Raw genomic sequence first — 22,319 nt, 5'->3', positions numbered from 1 at the left:
TGATAAGCATTTCAATAAAAATTTGGTGAAAATTATAATAAAAATATTATGAAAGTTTTTGCAAAAAATTGAAAATGTCAATAATTTTGACCGTTTTTCATGAAAAGTTTCAGTTTTGAACAAAGGTCATTTGTCTACAATGAAAAAAGTTTTCATGCAAAATATTTTGTCCAGCCCTGAAGATTTTTTTTAGAATGAGGATTCTGAAAAGGTAACTGATGGAAAACAATGTTTATGGTAAAATAGGTATGTATATTGAAATCACAGTTTCTGTGAGAACTAGAATGATAACCCTGAATTCCATAAAGAATTGACTGATAGTCAAAGTAATAGAAGGTCACATTTTGCAACGTTAAGGCTTAAGTTTTGCGTGCAAAATTTGTGTGTGCACTTCATATGTAAAATCCAAATTGCACTCTCAAGCAGACAACTGTGAGTACAAAGTAGTTTCATTCTTGTAATTTGTCACTATAATATTTCATTGTTGTGTTAGCAATAATTCAAAATAATTCATCAATTTAAAGTGTGTGCATTTATGTAAATATGTATGTGTAGAGATATAAACAATATGTAGCTCAGTATTTGTACCTAGAGCTTTAACAGACGTACAAACTAAAAGCTTTTACAATTTTTGTATTTTGTAGTGCAGTATCCAGTAGTAAAAAGCACTAAAAAAATCCCCACATCAACAGCTATTTGCCAAAGGACAAAAACCTATCAGTTAGAGCAATGTTTCCCAAACTTGGGACGCAGCTTGTTCAGGGAAAGCCCCTAGCGGGCCCGGCCGGTTTGTTTACCTGTTGCATCCGCAGGTTCGGCCGATCACGGCTCCCACTGGCTGCGGTTCGCTGTGCCCGGCCAATGGGGGCTGCGGGAAGCGGCGGCCAGTACGTCCCTCGGCCCCGCGCCACTTACCACAGCCCCCATTGGCCTGGAGCAGCGAACTGCAACCAGTGGGAGCCATGATCGGCCGAACCTGCAGACGGGCTCGCCAGGGGCTTTCCCTGAACAAGCAGCATCCCAAGTTTGGGACATACTAAGTTAGAGGATATATGAAAGATAGGGTGGTCCTTCATAAGAAAGAAATCAGCCCTTCTAACCACAACTAATTTCGTAAGGATTTTTAGCTGGTAATGTGCAGCAAAGTAGTTTTAGTAGTTTTAATCTGGGGAACTCAGATAAATATGTTTGGAATAAAGAATAAATAAACTTACATTTAGAAAGATATAATTGAAAGTGTTGACTAAAGGCTACCCTGGGTGCCTTCTTATTTTTCTCTCAGGATTATGAATACATTGTGCCAAAATTGTAGTTGTAAGGTTGAATGTGGTTCAGAGCACTTTTTTGTGGAATTGTGTGAAGACATTTTCAAAGGTATAAACTCAACTTTACTTTAAACTCGATTGGTGATTATAGAAAAATGAAAATGTCAATGATATTCAACTGGCACTTAAAGGATAAAGCTATTGCTAAAGTGCTTTTATAAGTTATTGCTTTTATAATGAAATCTACTACACAGAGACATAACTTATGAAGATAAAGGTTTGAGAAGATGACTCTGACACCTTCAGTCATACTGAATTTTCCAGAGGGTTTTGATTACAAATTTGAATGAATAACTAGCTGATTTTGTGGACACAAAGATTTCCGTTATTCCCATTAGGGAAATTAAATGGATTGACAGTCTGGATAATATTTTCTTACTGGAGTTATTAAATGACGTCTCGATTGTCATAACATGCTTGATCATATGTTCCACAACCAAGTCTGATAGACCAGATAAAACATTTCCCTCTACTGAGGTGCTGCATCTTCCAGGAAGATGATGGAGTTCAGAGTGCAAGATAATTTCACTGTCTTTTACTCATTAGATTTTGCAATTTTTTAATCAATATGTTTTTATGTGGCCCCAATATAGAGTTTAAACTATTTCCATTAACTACACTTTGGAGTATATTTTTATTCTCCTTTATAAAATATTTTCAGATACCAGATGAGTATTTTAATTTACTGTTGTTAATTAATGGAAATGAAATATCCATCATATAATCAATTTTTTACTTACAATGTAAGACAGTAGAAAATGGCAAAAATAAAAGTAGCATTTGCTTTGGCTTACAAATAAATCAGATCTGTTGTGATTTTCACATCCTAAAGAGCATACCATCTCTTTACTTTCCATTGGAAAATACTTGATGAGACCAGTGGTCCATTTAGTTTGATAGCTTGTCTCTAATAGTAGTCAAGACCAGATACTTCAGAAGAAGGTGCAAGAAACCCTTCAATAGGCATTATGGGATAACCTGCCCTGAGAAATGTTTTCTTCTAAGTCCTTCAGTGAATGGTTAGATTATGTCAACATTTCTAAAGTTTATTTACTGGTTTTTCAGTTCATGTGGTGTCTCTTCATTACTGTGGAGCATGTAACTTTAAACTTCAAAGCCTCAGGTTCTTTTCCACAGGACCTTGAGGATGGGATTTTCAATGGCACTCAGCACTGGAATAAATGTCATCAGATTGAAGTCAATGGTAAAACACAAATCGGTTTTAATGGGATGAGACTTAGGTCAGCCCTGAGTGCTTTAGAAAATCCCACCTTTAAATTTGTAAGAACTATGCCACTGTGCAGAGAGAGCAGCTATTTAGTTCTTAGAATTACTACACTCCATATATAGGTCAGCTGGACGGGGAGACATACACACACACACACACACACTCTCTCTCTCTCTCTCTCTCTCTCGGAGATGTTCTTTCTTGTTTTCATTTGGTTTAAATTAAGTTGTTCAAGCTAATAGTACACAGTAGCTCTTTGTGTGTAGAAAAATGTAATTGTATTTTAGACTCCTGTGGAATTTTTGTAGTTTAGCAATATGGCTTTTGCATACAAAAAAGTGGCTACTTATAGAAATGTGACTGGTAGCTCAGCAGTGGAGACTTGAAAATTGACATCATCACTGGGTCTTTGGAAGCACATTTGTTCTTCCTTCCAGATGCAACTTGTTTCTGATTAAACTCATTCTATTGAGTATATACTAAAATCGTTCTAGCCCAGACAAACAGATTGTCATACAGAGTGGTCTGGATCGCTTGGTAATCAGGGCCCAGTCAGACAAAATGTGTTTTAATAAAGTCAAATGCAAAGCTATAAATCTAGAAGCAGTGACACACTTAAATAGCTAAATCTGTTTATTTATCAAAAAGAAGATTGAGAGGTGACTTGATTGCAGTGCATAAGTACCTTCCAGGGGAGAAAATACTGGGTATCAAAGAGCTCTTTAATCTAGCGGAGGAAGGCATAACAAGAACCAACGGCTGGAAACTGAATCCAGACAAATTCATATTCGAAATAAAGCACACAGTTTTAACAGTGAGGGTGATTAACCACTGGAACAAATTATCAAGGGAAGTCATGGATTCTCCATCTGTTGATTCTTTCCAATCAAGACTGGATTTCTTTCTAAAACATATGCTTTAGTCAAACACAAGTTATTAAGCTCAGTGCAGGAGTAACTGGGTGAAATTTCATAATATGCAGGAGGTCTGAATAGATGACCTGATAGTCCCTTCTGGCTTTAAACTCTGTGAATTAATCTATGAATTGCTGTTTTTGCAGGGACTGCTTTTCATCCCAAAGTTGTACCTTTTACTTTTGGGGACAAGGAAAGAATAATTTTACATTCTGTAGGAAACAATGAGCAGTTCTTTGAATTTTATTTTTCTAATCTACTTGAAGTCTCACTTTACCCCTTCACCTCACCATTTTCCAGATGGCTATTTTAGATAAAAGACTCTACCCTTAATGTTCTTATTGAAAACACACATGTATATAAATTACATATTTTAAAAGACCGTGTTTGTAACAGTAAAAAGAAAAGGAGTACTTGTGGCACCTTAGAGACTAACGCATTTATTTGAGCATAAGCTTTCGTGAGCTACAGCTCACTTCATTGGATGCAAGTGAGCTTTAGCTCACGAAAGCTCATGCTCAAATAAATGTGTTAGTGTCTAAGGTGCCACTAGTACTCCTTTTCTTTTTGCGGATACAGACTAACACGGCTGCTACTCTGAAACCTGTTTGTAACAGGACATTTCAGGTTGTGGGTGATGCAGGGTTATCATCATATCTCTGATAGTTGGCACTGTTTTTTTGTTCTATGGAAGTATCATGCCTAGGCATGGCAGTATCAAAGTGTGAGACTATCCCTTGTTCATTGAGACAGCAATTGGGGGGAAAGACCCTATTAACCTTAATGAAGATAGTCATGGAGTCAAATTGTTTACAAAGTTATAAAAAGCAAGGCCCTCCCTCCCCTTCTCCCCCCCAATTTCAGGCAGCCTCTATATTTTTGTTTGCTATTTTTCCTTTTTCTCCAGTCATTTTTCTCCAAGAATTTTACCTCTTTACCTTCTATATATACAGTTCTGTCCACTCATATTGACATAACCCAGTTTTGTAGGCTTTCTCTCAGTGTAAACCTACTAATAATGGCTATTTATCCAGCCAGCTGTGTTGATCAAGACTGCCAGGTCACTCTAATGCCTTCTATCAAGGAGAAAAGGAAACCTCCTCAAAGACCTGTCCCTTAGCTGATGCTGAGATATATAAACCATTCTCAAAAAGAAAAGGAGTACTTGTGGCACCTTAGAGACTAATCAATTTATTTGAGCATAAGCTTTCGTGAGCTACAGCTCACTTCATCGGATGCGTACTGTGGAAAATACAGAAGATGTTCTTATACATACAAACCATGAAAAAATGGGTGTTTACCACTACAAAAGGTTTTCTGTCCCCCCACCCCACTCTCCTGCTGGTAATAGCTTATCTAAAGTGATCACCCTCCTTACAATGTGTATGATAATCAAGTTGGGCCATTCCATAATTACTATATTTCAGGTAAGTAACTCCACTGCCCTGGAAATCAAAATACAGTATCATAGGTGCTGTAAAATCTTTTAGATATCGGGCCAGCCCTGATGACACTTTTAAAAATAAACCAAGATTGAATGTTTGCATTAGCCCAATGTCATTGATATGTTACATCATCTTTTATTGCCTTCCATTTTTTCACTCTTCATGTCTGGTTTAGTGGTCAGAAGAGGCATGTGCAGCACATCTTACTCAGCGAGATGGATACCAAGCAACTACTCAAGGACAACTTAAAGATCAGCTGTATCAAGAAATTATCCATTACTTTGACAAGGGCAAGGTAAAAAAAGAAAAAGAAAAAAAAAGCATGTTGCACTGCTCTTCTCTCTTATACTCGCTCTCTCTCTTTCTTGCTAAATGAATGCCAAATAGTAAACTTGCATCAAGTGACCTTCAAGGAGCTTTAAACTTGTTATAAATTGTAATTTGGAATGTTTTATGTAAACAATCTGCCAGCTAGCACTTACAGATAATAATACTTTAAAAAAAATCAATGGTACTTTTATAAATGCTGTGTTAAGTATAAATAGGAAAAGGGTAAATAACTGTAAATGCTGGGGGGCGGGGGGGGAAGTGAAGCATCTTATTTTGAGAGGGTTCATTGGCAATTGTAGTTAATGCAGTCTGTTAGCTATCTTTGTTTTTTTCCCCCTTTGTAACAATCAAATTAATTATCTAGAAGAATGAATGAATCTCAGGTTGGTATCTTAAAGAGGTAGGGAGGGAAGAGGTCAGAAGGGAATATTTCATTGGAATTGCTACTTTACTCTGGATGAATATGGATGGCTTTGACATTGGTTCGTTTTTTTGTGTGTGTCTGTCAGTTTGTCTAAGTTGGGGAGGGGGAAGGAGAGGGGAGATACAGTTGGTGACACACCATTCGTTGGGCCTATCTGGCACAAAATGTTTAAAAGGATGTATGGTAGAGATGGCAGACTCATCATCAGAATGTTCCAGGTACATATGTCTATGTTGTCACAGTTTATTGTACAGAAACGGGGCAAAAAATAATTGTCAGTTTTTACAGGAATGAATTGATGTTCTGCCAGCTCAGCATTATGCAAGCATGTTTTTAATGGCTTCATATTGGTTTGGATGAAACTCCATAATATTCTATGCACTGCAAAAGCCAAATATGGTCACTTTATATTAATGTTATCTTTATAAATAGTTAATAAATGATAATATATATTCTAATAAAAGATTAATCTTTTAGATTGTTATATAAGCCTCCAGGTGTGCTTATAACCATTGATAACGTATGTTAGTCATGTATGTAACATACCTGTAACCTCTATTAAATATTATTAACCCTCTATCAACCATTAATAAATTAAACCTTACTACAAAGCATGACCAAAAATATATTTTAATTTTCTTTGCAGTATAAATTTTTTGGGGCAGCAGGTTGAATGCTTTTTTTTGTTGTTGTTGCATGTTATAGTTTCACCCTTGTTCCTAAATAAATTACACTTTTTTGTTTTCAGTGGCCTAATTTCCTCAGTAACTGAACACCTGCAATTCCTCTAGACTCAATGGGAGCCGTACTTCTGAAAATCAGGCCACTGGATTTTAATTTTAAATTAAATCAATAATGTCCTTTCTCCTCAGCTGCATGTGAAACAGCCAAGCTACTTTAAAGTTGTACTTGCCCATTTCTGCTACTTTTAGAACTAATGAGCTGTTTATGAACAGCAGGCAAAAATACCTGCTGTTTACAAACGTTCATCCTGTGCGGCATTACACAGGCAGGCATCTAAAGCTTGAGAGAACACGGTTGGATTGAATAACCCCACATAATTTGAACATATTGTACTATCTGTTGTATAGTTCAGCCGAGAGAGAGGGAAGTAAATGTCCGCTTGTTTAAGAACTGATGAACAGCCTGTATTTTGCCCCTTTCACTTATTTTTGGATAGTTGAACAATATCAGTGTGCCATGAGGTTAATAAACTCATGCAATCTTGGACTAATGGGTAAGGCAAATTCCAAAGCCAAAGCTACCCCGCAGTAGAGAATGTACTGCTTTTAGACCTTCAGAGTTAGGATCCAAGACCAGAAAAATTCAGAGATATTAACATTTCGGAATTTAGTTTTTAAATTCCCCAATACATTTGCCTTTTTCTTGTATTTGACCTTCTGTCTTGCAAACATTTTCTTTTTTCTGACTGGTTGATGTTCTCCTTTATTCTTTAGCATGCTTACCATTTTTCCAAAATAATTATAGTATTTTGCTCCCTGTCTCTTCTTTCTAAGCTGTTTTTTCTTAACCTTCCCATTACTCTTCTAATCTCTGTCCTTTCCAAAGTAAAATGCAATTTCCTCCAGGTTTCCTAGGAGCCTTCATATCATTTTCTTCCTCTCCTAGATAATTACCCTTCGTCTGTTTCGTATTTTTTGCTATCATCTTTTAGTTTTCCCCCTAAATGGCCTTGTGTTCAGTTTTATCATGTCAGTCTAACCGATCCACTGTAACTGCCCCAAATTGTCTGGAATTACAATGTTTGGCTTAAGGTCTTAACATTTTCCATAAAGCCCTTAATCCAAGGACTTTCCTGGGAATGTAGGCTGCTGTGTAGCGTGATGAGAGTAGAAAATAGAATGGCGGTAATAAAAGAAAAATGTCGTCCATGTGGAGAAGTTGATGTTAGTCAATGTTAAAGAACCACTGAGGCCAAGAAACAGGCTAGAGGCACTAGTAAAAATAATATAGTATAACCCAATTTATGTGGTCTCTCCAGCTGTTGTTCACAGAAGCTGTGGAATACCGGGTTCCTATTCCTTTTTAGTAAAATGTACAACTTCTTTAACATGTTTTAAGGTTAGAGCTGGACACTGTGGTATACAAACCAATAAATATTTTTCCCAACTATTAAATTAAAAATGTTGGCCTCAGAAGTGAGCAATAAATAAATAAATAAATTCCCGTTGCTGATTGATTTAAAAGTCACGCTTTTGCTGGATGCACAATAATTAAAGCATAAGTGCTATTTTACACTAAATATCTTGTGATGGCGAAAAGCTCAAATGTTTGTTTCATCTCACTTGATAGCCTTTCTCTATGAAATGTATACCTGTGCAGAGGGCCAGTGCAAGGCCTGTACACTGCTTAAGTTGCACTTAAGGCTTTAAATAGGAATTAAGTGGTGCCTAGGCCTTGTATGAATTTTAGCCTATGAAAGTATATTCAAGAAAATGAGGGATACAACTGCTGTCCGTCCCACTAAACATTTTATATTCTTCATACCATAAGCAATAGGGAAAGATGTGGTTACTGTGAACGATGACTAGATCGATACATCCACCTTTCACTGCCTCATCCCCATTATTTTTCATTTCTTCAAGACTAGATTACTTCCCTTACTACCTGTCTGTCCCAGGCCCCTATATTCCTCTGCCAAAAGGCTATTACTTACATATAGTGTAGTATCTAGTGAGCTATGTCTGCTTCAGTCAGCAGTAAATAACCTTCAGGTCCTTGTCAGGTTCCAACAACTGCTCCCAGGGTGGGCAACAGGAGAATTCTGCCACCCTGTTTCAAGGGTGCTCAGGAAGCAGGTTTGTGTTGACAAAGGCATGTGGGGAGGCCAGCAAGAAGAAGTGAGAGGAACTATATACATTAGGGAGGGGTTAAATAATATGATGTGTTACAAAGAATTAAACATGATGCAAAAGGTAAGAGAAACCATTGAACAAATTCAAACAGGAGATTTAAATGGTCAAAGCAGCTGGAGGAGGACATTAATTTTAGGAGTAGCTTTTTGATGAAACTGGGGTATGGAATGAAATGAGATGCATGGAGGCCAGACAGGAGGAAGTTGCAAGACAGAAGGATTTTAGAGGTGATGAAGAGGAGGAAGCAACAGTATTTGAGAACCTGGAATAGTCTAAGGTTATGGAGAAGAAAAAGAGAGCAGAAAGCTTTTGCAGGAAAGTTGAGAAGTTCAGTTTTCACTCTTTTGAGGTTGTCATAGTTGAAGGAAAATCTGGGAGGAGACATCAGAAGGGCAGTCAGCAATCCAAAACTGCACAAAGATAGTTTGGGTAGACAGAGATATGTAGTGTTCAAGATAATCATTCATAGGAGAGCCATATTAACTTTCTGTTGAGTAAAAGGAGCTGCAGATAATCTCTAATCACTGAATAGAGCATATTCCTGTGTACTCTATTGAAATAGCATGCGTTAAATGTTTCTTTACAATAATATAATAAAATGTCCTTTACGTAATTTGCTAAATTGCAATTTTACAAAGATTGATTCAGCATAAGCAGATGAAACCTTTTTAAAGCATATGAAACTAGACCCATAGCTCTTTTCAGGCTGTGACTATTTCACGTGAACTTTAAAATTAATTTAATTATAGGATATTCGATAAAAAGAATATCCTTTCAGATTCTCAAAGGCTTTCCCATAAAAGGATGCAGTCAGAGTCCTGTGTATCCCACACAACTGAATTCAGGAGGACACTTTTTTTCTCATTCTTTCAGCAGAAGAGAGGCATTTTCCCTATAAAATCAGAACCCATTCTCACTTGTACGCTATCCAGATCAATTGTTTCCTGCATTAAGGAATCATTCATCAAACAAGTACTATATACTAGCTCCCTTTCCCATTACAGTTCATTTCTCTAAAAGACTTGCCATGTCCTAGGCAAAGCTGGGAAAAGTTCCAAAGCAAGAAGTCTGTGAGGCAGCAGATTGGGCATTACTGACCTTCAAGAATATTTATAGATTTCAGTTAACAGAATCCTTTGCCACAGCCATACTGCCCTCACCCAATATACATTAACAAGGGAATTTTTTTGAGAGGTTGCAGTGAGAGGTGCACACTTTACTTGAAGATGGATATCTAAAACCACTGGAATTAAGGGCACTCAGCAACACACATTGATTCATGTGGTAAAAACCTCTTCTTACTCCCTCACTATATGACTATTGAATTTCCTCATTGGGTCAAAGTTGAGCATGTAGGGGTATCATGGAAGTTGTAGGAAGGTCCCAATGACCACCAGTAAGTCCTTTTCTTTTGGTCAAATTACTTCCGCAGAACGATACCAGTGAAGACACAGGAAGGAAGTTAAAAGAATTTTGTCTCACAGTTGCAGTTTTAACAAGAAAACTAAGCAAAACTTATTTTTAGTATTACAAAAAATGATTAGAGAGACAAGGTGGGTGAGGTAATATCTTTTATTGGACCAACTTCTGTTAGATTTAGAGACAAGCTTTCAAACTTATACAGAGCTCTTGTTCAAGTCTGGGAAATGTACAAGGTGGAAAAAGTTGTTTATTATAAGTAGTTAACATTTTAAGGGACCATTCAAGGTAAAGTGGCCCATTAACACCTCTCCAGTGGGGACTGATGGAAGGGGGAGTTAAGGATGCTATTAAAGGTAGTTTTAGCATTTCAAATCAGAAAATGAGGTTGTGTCTGAGATCCACCCCCCCACTCCCCATTCAGGTACAATTTTAGTTACATGAATTGTTTCTTCAGCAGAATGGAAGAAGGCTGAGGTTGTTTGACTGCAGATATAAAGGAGAGTCTCTGTTATAGTCTATATCATATTGAATTTTGGGATTCATGTGTAAGCTCTCCATGCTGGAAACAATAATTTATTAATCAAAGTGTATTATTAATATGATTTGGATTAAAGTTGCTTCTGCGGGCCCCAACTGAGATTTTTCATATTTGTATTTATTTTGTATAAGTTGCCCATCATAGTCGCATCTAGGTTCATCAAATCCCTAAGATCAAGCATTTATAATTAAGAGTATTCTCTAACATCAAATATACTGCTACTGTCTGGTCTTAATAGGGACATCCATCTGTCAGTGATCACTTCATAATTGCTATGTAATTATTTTTCCAAAAGCCTGGTTAATTAAATAGGCCTATCTCTGCGCCCAAAAGGCCACCAGACTCTAGCTCTAGTGAGCTGCCAGAGAAAGAGCAAATTCTCCAGGCAAAGACCCTCCACTGAGAATGACTTGTTTCCAGTCCTAGAGAGTTTTATCCCAGGAACTGACAGAAGTAGCACCACAGTCAAAGGAGCTGTGCCAGTTTACACTAGCTGAGGATCTGGCCAAATTAGTTTATCTTAAATGACACCATGCATTTATACTGAAGCAACACTTATAGTTACTGAAGGTAGATTGGGAATGTGCTGCTAGAATTGTTGTACTGAGGCAGAGTCCAATAAAAAGACTGAATGTGCTTCTTTACAGTGTTGGTGTGATTCCAAAATTACTTAGAATTACATTTATTTTAAACCTGAAGTTTTTTGAAAACTATTTGATACAGATCATCTGTCACTTTAGATCTGTCACTAAAATATTTTCACAAAAGCAGAAGCTAGTGATACTCCATTTTTGGAGGCTGACTAGTTAAGTCTAGAGCAACCAAACAGAAAACTGTGGGATGAAAATTAAGGTAAGAGTATTTTCTTTGAAACAGAATTGTGCAAAAGATAAGGATGACTGAATCTGTAAAGAAGCATTAAACGTTAAGAATGTTTCATTGCCTTAAAAAGAATTCTACACTTGCTGACTTACCACACGACAATAAATAATAGTTTTGGTTTATATACATTTGCAGGATATTTTGCTATGAGCCAGAAGAAACTTAGTTTAAAACATAAAAAGTGCAAGACTATATTAGATTTTTTTCTAATTGTTCCTCAACAATTTTTTCTAATTGTTCCTTCATTTAAAGTTAGAACATTTTTCTTTCACTATTCTAGATTAAACCTTTTGTTTCATATATGTAGTTTGTACTGGAAAATAAAGCCTTACATTTGCAAAAAAATCTGTTTCCTACTGTAGCAATTGTCATATAATTTCCATCAGGCCTAGATGCGTTGTTTTCAAAACAGAATTAGTAATTCCATTGAACATAAGAGCTGCTCATGAGTCAGACCATGGTCCATCTTGCTCAATATCCTGTCTCCAACAGTAGCACATACCAGAGCTTCTGGGGTAGTGTACAGAACAGGCCAATTATGGAGTGAACCATCCCGTCTTCCACTCCTGGCTTCTGGTAGTCAAAGGTTTTGAGTCACCCCAAGCGTGGGGTTGTGTCCTAGTCATTGATGGACCTATCCCCCATGAACTTGTCCAGCTTTTTTTAACCCAGTTATACTTTTGGCCATCACAACAGCCCATGGCAATGAGTTCCACGGGTTAATTGTGCATTGTGTGAAAAAGTATTTCCTCTTGTTTGTATTAAATCTGATACCTATTAATTTCATTGGGTGACCCTTGGTTTTTGTATTATGTGATGTGCCAATAACGCTTCTCTAGTCACTTTTTCTACACCATTTATGATTCTATAGAGCTCTGTCATTTTCCCCTGAGTCAGTGGTGAGCTGGAGCCGGTTCGCACTGGTTCGCTGGAACCGGTTGTTAACTTTAGAGGCCCTTTTAGAACCGGTTGTCCCACGAGGGATAACCGGTTCTAAAAAGGCTCTAAATTTAACAACCGGCCAAAAGTGGTACCTTCGACACCAACTCCATGGGTGCTCTAGGGCTGGAGCACCCACGGGGAAAATTGGGTGAGTGCAGAGCACCCACGGGCAGCTCCCCTCCCTGTCCCCATCCCTAGCTCACCTCCGCTCTGCCTCCGCCCCTGAGTTACGCTCCGCCTCGCTCTGCTTCTCCGCCCCCCGGCTTCCCATGAATCAGCTGTTCGCACGGGAAGCTGTGAGGGGGGGCTGAGAAGCAAGCGGCGGCTTCGCGCTCAGACCCAAGGAGGCTTAGCAGAGGGTAGCTGGGGCGGGGGGGGGGCGCGAGGAGGGCCGCCTGTGCTGCAGCAGGTAACCCGGGGGTGGGTGGGGGAGCACAGGGGAACTGCTCCCCGCCCCAGCTCACCTCCGCCTCCCTGGGCCTGAGCATGAAGCCACCGCTTGCTTCTCAGCCCTCCCAGGCTTCCCGCGTGGACAGCTGATTCACAGGAAGCAGGAGTGGGGGCTGGAAAAGCAGAGCGGGGTGGAGTGTTCAGGGGCGGAGGCGGAGAGGAGGTGAGCTGGGGCCGGGCGCGGAGCTGCCGGTGGGGGCTCTGCTCCCACCCAATTTTCCCCGTGGGTGCTCCAGCCCCGGAGCACTCACAGAGTCAGCGCCTAAGGCGCCACTTTTGATGTGATCAGTGGGGGGAGCGGCCGCTCTCCCTGCTCCCCCCCAGCTTCGCTACCCCACCCCTCGGAGCCAGAGGGACCTGCCGGATGCTTCCTGGGAGCCGCCCCAGGTAAGCACCACCGGCAGGTCCCTCTGGCTCTTAGGGGCGGGGTGGAGTGGGCACCCACTACGGTGGCCCACGAGACCCTCCTGCCCAGTTCCGAGGGCAGTCAGGGGAGGGGGGTAGATGGGGCAGAGATCTGGGGAGGAGGGGGCTACGACCCCCTCGTGGGGTGAGGAGGGAACCAGTTGTTAAGATTTTGGCAGCTCATCACTGCCCTTAGTTGTCTCTTTTCTAAACTGAACAGCCCTAATCTTTTAGTCTCTCCTCATATGGAAGCCATTCTATTCCCTTGATCACTTTTTTTACCCTTGTCTGAACCTTTTCCAGTTCCACTGTATCCTCTTTGAGATGGGGCGACTGGAACTGGACACAATATTCGAGGTGTGGGCACAGCATGGATTTATATTGCACTTTGCATCTTCAAAGCACTTTAAAAACATTAACTAATATTCATTCCATCCCTGTGCAGTAGGTGAATATGTTATGATCCCCATTTTGCAGAGACAGAAACTTTGGCAAAGGGGTTAAGTGATTTCTTCTAAAATTACAAAGAGAACTGAATGTACCAAATTTTAGACCTCATGAATTTCTGGCTCCCATTAATCCCAGACTAGGCAGCTGGCAGCAGACGTTAGATTGGTGACAGTCTGTTTTACATAATAGTGCTAGAGTCCTGAAAAAAGAAATGCTGGAACTCACTTATAAGTGATAGAACCAGAAGTACTGGAACAGCCTTTTGGCTCCCCCAAACAGTGCCAGAACATCATTTCAACTCTCCAGAAAAGTGTCAGAATGACGTTCCAGGACATTCCAGCACAACTCAGGCCCTGCTGCTTTCTAGCTGTCCAGAGCCTGTCTTTAGGGCTCTAGACCCCTTGTTCGCTATCCCACACAAACCAGCAACAGCAACTGCTTTTCAAGGCTTCAGATCCCCACCCCCCCACCCCCCATCCAGCGGCAGTTTTGGAGGATTCTGGGTTATTCTTTCATCCATTCCACCTCTGCAAATCTGACAGCAGCTTCTCTCTGGGACTCCAGGCTCACTGTATCCTTTCCGCCTGCAACTAGTCCCCAACCTACTTACCTGCAGTCAGCAATGTCTTCCCTTTGGAGTGTAGACATACTATTTCCCTTCCCCCACAACAGACAGCAACTTCTCTCTCCAGCTTCTGGCTCCCTCTTTCCTTTCCTCCCTCTCCCCTCACCCCAGCTCAGGGGTGGCCAACATGTGGCTCATCAGAGGTTAATATGCGGCTCCTTGCATAGGTGCTGAATCTGGGGCTGGAGCTACAGACGCCAACTTTCCAGTGTGCCGGGGAGTGCTCACTGCTCAACCCCCTGCTCTGCCCCAGGCCCTGCCCCCCGCTCCGCCCCTTCCCCCAAATGTGCTGTGCACTCCGTCCTCCTCCGTACTCCTCAGAGCCTCCTGTGCATGCAAAACAGCTGATCACGGCAGGCGGGGGGCATGGGAGGGAGGGGGAAGTGCTGGAGGGGGGAGGTTGATGGGGGGCTGCTGATGTATTACTGTGGCTCTTTGACAATGTACATCGGTAAATTCTGGGTCCTTCTCAGGCTCAGGTTGGCCATCCCTGCCCCAGCTGCTAGGGTGGCTCTTCTTCCAGGCTATGGGCTGTTGATTGCTGCCCTCTGTTCCAAGCTCCAGCAGCCACTAAGCTCCAGCAGCCACCTCTTCAGGGTTCTGAAATGTGGTTGGGTGGATGACAAACAGGGGGTGAGAGGTACTTACTCCAGGGCTTTGTACAAGGATGAGACCTAGGGGGCATCCGTTTGCCTTCCAGCTGCCTGGCTCACCACCATACCAGCTTGGAAGCAGTCTTGTTTATCATGCAGCCCGCCTGCCTACTCCAAATTGCCATGCCCCACACAAATAAAGGAGCATGGTAGAGAGAAGACAGGATGGGTTTGTTTTTGGGGGGAGGTGGGTAGGGAGCAAAGGAATTGTTTTTTGTGGTGAGGGGAGAAGACCAAGAATGGAGGCTAAGGAGAGAGACGGAAGGATTGATGGATGGATGCCAGGAGGTGAGAAGGAATAGATTTGATTTGTGGGAAGAGAAGGAATGGATTTGGATGGACACATGCATGCAGAGAGTGTTTGTCAAATAATTTTGTCTGATAGAATTGTATGGGCTGCCTGAGCCCACTGACTCCCAGCCTGGTGCTCATATCACTAGGTCACGGGTCTCTCGTTTTGGCCTAAAAAGCCTCTGGGATAATATGTAGAAAAACTCAGTTTTGCCAATTCTCATGATTTTATTGTAAGTCCTGTAACATTTTGGTGCTGTTCTTAAAGCCCCAGGTCCTGGGATACCGTGATTACCTGAGTACCTCAGCTTTTATCTGGGAAAAAAAAATAATAATAATTTTGAGCGCTTATGATTGTGGAGAAAAGCTTGAAAATGTGACCTAAGTGTGCCCTGGCAAACCAGAAGGCAAACAAAATGTACTTAACATTTATTATTTTTTAAAATCTCATCATTTTTAAGCCAATCTCGTGACTTTTGCATGGCTTGGCTCACTTTTGAATGTGTTTTGCAAAACTGTTCAGTTAGACTTGCCCGTTGGCTTTGTTCCGTGAAATCCATAGCCCACTGAAACCTCCCACTTCCCCTCAGAGCCACCTGCTTCTCCTCTAGATGAAGCTTGTTGGATGAATACATTTCACCAGCTTTTCTCCTGTCCCTCAGCCCTTTCCACTGCTGCTCTCATGTGGGGAAGAAAAGAGGCAGATCTCTCCCTCAGAAAGGTTCTGCGAGAACGGGGAAGGGCTGGCAAGATTCAGTTAGCACTATTAGAGTTCAGAGTAGCAGCCGTGTTAGTCTGTATTCACAAAAGGAAAAGGAGTACTTGTGGCACCTTAGACTAATTGGTTAGTCTCTAAGGTGCCACAAGTACTCCTTTTCTTTTCACTATTAGAGTTGAGTCTCGAGGTGAGCAGGTGTCCATGTAGGAGAGGTCTGTGAATCGGTTTCACTGCATGCGGATATCCCCAGGAGTGCTCTTTCTTCTTACGCCTTCTGAGCAGCCAGCTCGGGAAGCTTGTGTTGCCGCATCTCACATTCTTTCCTTGCAAGGCAGATGTCTTTGGGGAGTGACGGGGAAGCAAGTGCTTACCCCTTCTCTTGCTGTTTGAAGCAGTAGCCATGTGTCTTTCAGCCTGGCAAGGAGGGGAGTGGCACTGTGTTGAGAAGGAAATTAGGTGTCTCGGCGAGGGGTGTAACTATGATTTAAAATTTAAGATAAAGGGTAATATAGAACAAATTGGCATCTAACTCATTCTGATGCTCATATTTTATTAAGTGAGATGCCAGCCAAGTTTCAGACGTAAAGACAGATAATAAGGCTTGATTCTTGGAGTTCTTGGTATGGGAATTTAAACATGATTCTTTGCATGTACGTTAGTAAAAATGAAAAATACACATTTAAAAACGTTCTTGCTATTCCTCTTTAAGATTCTCTGTATTTTGAGTAGATGAAGGATATTGCTAGTTATTGCTAAATTATTTTGTGTCAGTTCATATGACTCTTGAATCTCATGCTTGAAGGAGACAAAAAAGAGACAATAGAAATATAATGGATGTTTTCACGAAGCAAAAGAAGTATCTCTCAAGTGTAGCCTGCTTTATCTAATATGGATTTGTAGATTATAAACAGTTACCAGAATCTATCAGAAACCCTGAGTTTTAGGATTTCCAAGTAGACTGTAAGGGTTGGTCGCACATCGGGTACCTGGCCTGGCTGGTAGGAAGAGTGTTTATTTTTATTTAATCTTCAGTAAATAAAAAGATGGGCTCATGAAAGAAGCTGCCACAAATATTTATTTTGTCACATTTTATGCATAGTGCTTTTCAGGCATATCAGAATGTATTTTGCTATGTTTTGTTTAAATTTATTTTAATCCAATTTCATTATTTGACTAAGGTATATAATTCAGTTGCATTTTTTTTTAAACAGATGTGGGAAGAGGCCATTGCCTTGGGCAAAGAACTGGCAGAACAGTATGAAAATGAAATGTTTGATTATGAACAACTCAGTGAACTGCTGGTAGGTTTCTTTTACATTCAGTTTAAATTAACATCGACATTATCAACCAGTTTCTGTGGAATTTCACTTTTTAAGTTTTTTAAATAATATTGAAAATGCCTCTTACCTTGTTTATACTAGCCCAGTGGGGGAAGAATGATTTACTTGGCCGCTTGGGGCAGATGTAGGCTGGCAGATTAATTAAATGACCATCTTTGGAAGTGACTTAAGTGGAAAATGTTTGGTTTTTTATGTTGGAACGAAGATATTCTGATTACAGTTTGCTTGTGCACAGAAGGAAATTTGGGGTTTTTAAAAAAATAGATGGATGTATCTTAGCAAGATGTGTACATGAAAATTCCTTATCATTCCTGGAGCAATTAAAGATAGAGAGAACTCAGACTTTGATAAAATTATTTTAAAAATTGTAAACTGTATGTAAAGACAGTTATTTCAAAGGGCATCTGTATAATAACTTTACCAATAACTGTGGCGCTTGGAGCTTGTTAGTAGTAATGAGGTGTACTGAACAGAATATGGGACTGGAAACCAGGAAATTGAATTTTTTTCATCTCTGTCACTGACCTACTATTTAGCCTTCAGAAAGTCACTTAAAGTGTTTTTTTTACTTTCAAAATTGACTAAGTATGCCAGGCATTTTAATTATTACTGGGCACACTAAGGCATGACTTGAAAAGATACTGGGGAGGAGAAGGCAGACACTGATCCATTACAAAAAGTTGTGAATCACTATTGTTCTAGAGATATATGTTGATTTCTCCTTAGCACCAACGGTACCTAAATTCTGCTTCAGGAAACCTGAATTGTGAATATGCACTTTCCAATTCAGCTTCTCATCAATCCCATTTTTAAAAAAATCTTCTTTGTAATTACAGAAACAGAGGATCAAAATAATTTCCTCTCCTGAAAACTGGCTGGTCTGCAGCAATAACTGCGGGAGATACAATTAAGTGTTCCAGACTGTAGCCATGCTCTGAATTCTTGATCTCATTGTGAATCCCAACAAAAACTCGGGGATTCCTTCTTGGAATCTCATCCGTCAGGGAATCCATTTATGTATAGACTTCAGGAATAGTTCATATCCATAAAGAGACTGATCAATGTAAAATCATCTCTCCAGATGGTACATTCTCTCCCTGGGGAATGCAGTTTCTTGGCTTTGTTGCTTGCCTTGAGATTATATCCTTGGCCTGCTTCTGAGTTGAGATCCATCAGATGTTCCTTCTGTGCATCACATCCAGCAAAGAATCAAGCATGGTCCAAGTGATATGTAGTCCCTTGCATATATAACTTTTTTTAACCATTCCACAGATGATTTTCTCTCATATGGTGATCCCACAACTCAACACTGGTTAAGAGAACTTGTATGTCTGATGTCCATTTAACTGTTCTAACTACACTTGTGAGTCTATCTGGTTAGAAGATGCATGTGGAGATGGTAGGATGGCTCCACCATCATATCAAGTGATAAAGCTCTATTGAAAAGTTCTAGACTCAAGAGCTATATGAAGGACACTTCTACTGCTACTTACATTTATGATATGTGGAACAGGTTCTAGCAGCAAACCAGTTCTAGTCTAGTCTGACAGTTGAGCAGCAGTTGTCTATGTGAATGTGAAGGGGTTCCACTCACTGCAGGAGTCCCTCCTTGTGGCTAGGTCTGAGAATTAGCTCTCGCCCTGTCTGGCACCCCATTCTGTTGGTGCTTGCTCTGTGGTCCCTCTCTCTTTGGGACTTGGGGTACTCCATCTTTACGACTTGACCCTTGGATCAGATCACTATACAGTCCCCTCTCACTGGAAGACTGTTTTCAAGTGGCCGCCTGTTCCAATTATCCAGGTCCTGTGCCACTTCCCCTCTGGCTATTAGGGGAACCTGGGTCCACCAGCTACTCTGGATTCCAGAGCAGAGACCCTATGACCAGCAACCTAGGTCTGCTCAGTCTCAGTCCCTATTGCTGTTTCCCTGGACTCCTTCCTAATCCCACCTCTCTACCTTCTGGCCTATCTCTGGGTTTACCTACACTCTCTGTGGTTACTTTACCACTCTTGGCCTCTTCTCAAATTCCCTAGTCCAAAGCAAGATCCCAGGACTTACTTTCCACTTGGATCTTCTCCTTGTACCTAGCCAACTCCCTTTCCCCCTAGGGAGTGACTGCAGACCTCCTCTTTTCAGTCTTTTCTTTTGTCCTTGTTTTTTGGCTCAGCAGCCTGATCAGGCAGGGCTATGACTGCCATGTTCTTCATTCATTTTTAGCCATGTTTTGGGTTCTTATAAAACAATTATTTGACTCAATCTAGTATCCTTAAGGAAACATAACGAGACTTTTTTTTTTTGCTCTATTCCATTTCCCTGACATTTTTACTGGCCTTTAGGGAAAAATCTTTGATTTTTAAGCAGATGAAACTTTCTTTCCATAGAATATTGCCCACAATGCCATAAAACATGATAAACAGTTTCTTTGGTTTAGCACATTACCCAGCGCATCTTTGTCTTTTTAATAAGTTTAACTTATCATTTAGGGCACAATAAGAGCCCTAAATAACATTCTAAAAAAGACTACTTTACTTTATCATAATTGTGGAGTATAGTATTTTCTTTGATTTGTGAACATACATCGTAAAACCTTTGTCCTTTTGTTTCCTTAGTTCTTGCCATTTCTTTGTAAGCTGTTTTGTGACCACACTTTTAAATTCTTTTCTACTTAAGGATATCTTAATACCGACCTCCTCACTTTTTAGAGCTTGATTTGCTTCTTTGTCATCTCATTTCCAGGTATTCGGATCTGTGCCAGATTCCATGCTATTGTCAGGCAGATACCTGCTTGCATTATATCTGTAGTTAGGAATGTTATTTCACTTATTATGTAATTTCTGCTTTCTGAAGTCTCTGTTTTGATTGTCATAATGCCATACAAGGAATCAGATAAAATTACAGCTGCAGCCAGTCACACATCTTTTATGCAGGTTCGTACCAACACTGTCTGCATAAGTTCAGCCATCAGAACAGTCACATAATTCAATAGCTGCTTCGATTTCTGGATTTCAAGACTAGGAACACAGAAGGCTGTTTCCATTCAACCTGTACTGTTAGCTTTTGATCTGTCTATGTAGTCTTGGCAAAGCTGGACCCACTTTTCATAAATAAATTCAGAAATTTCATTTGTCTTAATGTGTTTTTTTCTCCTCTTCCCTTAGTTTTTTTCATACAATTCCAAGTTCACCAATGAGGTAGTAACTGTTCAGCTGTAATTTGATTTCCCACACCTAAAAATTTTAGTGTCCTCAATTTTTCTTTTTTACGTATCTCCTTTATCCATTTTTGACCGTGATAGCATGAAGAAGCCTGTGGCAATCCATATAATTTTGTTTACTTAACTCTCAGCAATACTCATCAAACTCTTCCTGCTCTCAGTTCCTGGTCTTTTACACCTATCCTAGCTCCTCCCCCAGCTGAGCTTCATCTGCAATTAGGCCTTATCAAGCCCTGTCTTCCCTCCAGGTACAGTATGTAAAGTTAATTGGCCCCTTCTGATCCATATTAACCTATTCAGGGCATCACAGTGAGACATCAACCAGAAATCCTAGGTTTCTCTCTGAGTCGATCCTAGTACTCTTCTGGGCAGAGAAAACTTCATTGCTCTCAGAATGGCGTATCTCACAAGCAAGGTAAGTCTTCTTACTAAACAGAAAGGGAATGAGCTCCCTTCATCCAGTCATTTAGTCTTCCCTTAAACAACTAGGAACTCCACAGCATAGATCACTTCAGCTTACCACAGAAAAAAAAGTTCTTCCTGCCTGGGATCCCTGTCTTCTTTGTCAGGAGTCTGTCCTTTGCTCAACACTGAGCCATGAGTAGTATAAGAGAGGTTAATGCTCCAATAGGAGGGAGTCTGACAGTAATAAAGTCCTCTTAAAATCCAGTTTCACTTTTTCTTTCCTAGTACAAAATCTCAAAGAAATTATCTTAAGTCACTTTTTTCTAGTGGCAGCTATGGCATAACACACCTCCCTACTTGGCTTTTCGTAAGGATTTTCCTCCATGAGCACTTAGCTGATTTCTGTCAGAATTGGGAGATTGTACTTCTTTCCCTGTGTCCTTTTCTCTCGATCAAAACTGAGAGGTGTGGCAATACCTCTAGATGTTAAAAGGGGTATGAAATTCTTCATAAGCCACACACAACATTGTGAGTTTGTGAGAGTTTGTTGAAAGAAAGGGCATAAAGTCCATAAGAATTTGTATCTAAGTGGATCAGAATGTGATCCACTTGGGTGCTCATAAAGCTCCGAAGCAATCCAGTAGGGGATGAAATCCACTCCAGAAAGGCAACATCACCAATTGGGCTAAGGCAGGACGTGCTCCCCTATAAAAGTTCTGCAAAGCTGCCTTGTACTCCACACCACATACTTTTACTATATATAGGGTGTAGAATGGTCTAGCAGGTAAAGCAGTAGACTGGCATTCAGGAGTCATATTCCCAGAAATGCCATTGACCTACTATGTGACTGGCCTTGACCTTGGGCAAGTCATTTCACCTTTCTGTGCTGTTGTTTTCCTTTTCTTTGTTTTCTTTCAAATGTAAACAAGGACTTTCTTTCATGTGTTTTTGTATAGAATAGCGGGCCCTAGTCTCAGTCCCGATGATATTGTAATACAAATAATAGATACCTCTGCTTCTGCAGATGCAACTTCGGAAAGAGCTCCTTGCTTCTTTCCTTGAGAAATAGTTCTGCCCTTTTGTATGGAAGGAATCTGGTTATAGGCTGATCTTGTTTACTTAGAGAAGAGACCATTTTTCATAAGTCTGAATGATAATTCTTCAGTGGATAAGGTCACTCTCTAAGCACCGTCCCTGAATCTTTACTTCTTTTCCATGTTACTTGTATTTTTGTGCTTTTCTTTTTTTCTTTCTTGACAAATATTCCTCACTGAGCTAGTCACTGTTATTTAATGGATAAGCTTTGTTCAGTTTGGGTATATTTGAATAAGACTCCTTTCTTTCTCCAATCAATTTCTCGCCAACCAGGTGACGCTCACTTAACAACTTGTGAGTGTAAGCCAACTGCAGTCTGGAGACAACCTGGATTTGTATTAAAAATT

General features: G+C 40.3%; 1 protein-coding gene across 4 annotated transcripts in view; it reads left to right on the top strand.

Moving 5' to 3' along the window:
- The window catches only part of DOCK1 (dedicator of cytokinesis 1), a 550,235-nt gene that overhangs the window by 458,953 nt on the left and 68,963 nt on the right, over positions 1 to 22,319 (top strand). For all 4 annotated transcript variants that reach the window (XM_073354059.1, XM_073354057.1, XM_073354058.1 and 1 more), the window contains 2 exons: positions 5,088 to 5,207; positions 17,130 to 17,219. In XM_073354059.1, coding sequence (XP_073210160.1) covers positions 5,088 to 5,207; positions 17,130 to 17,219 — 210 coding nt within the window. The remainder of the gene's footprint in view (positions 1 to 5,087; positions 5,208 to 17,129; positions 17,220 to 22,319) is intronic.

Source organism: Lepidochelys kempii, chromosome 7 (assembly GCF_965140265.1).
Source record: "Lepidochelys kempii isolate rLepKem1 chromosome 7, rLepKem1.hap2, whole genome shotgun sequence".
Lineage (NCBI taxonomy): Eukaryota > Metazoa > Chordata > Testudines > Cheloniidae > Lepidochelys > Lepidochelys kempii.
This window is presented reverse-complemented; position numbering and strand designations above follow the sequence as displayed.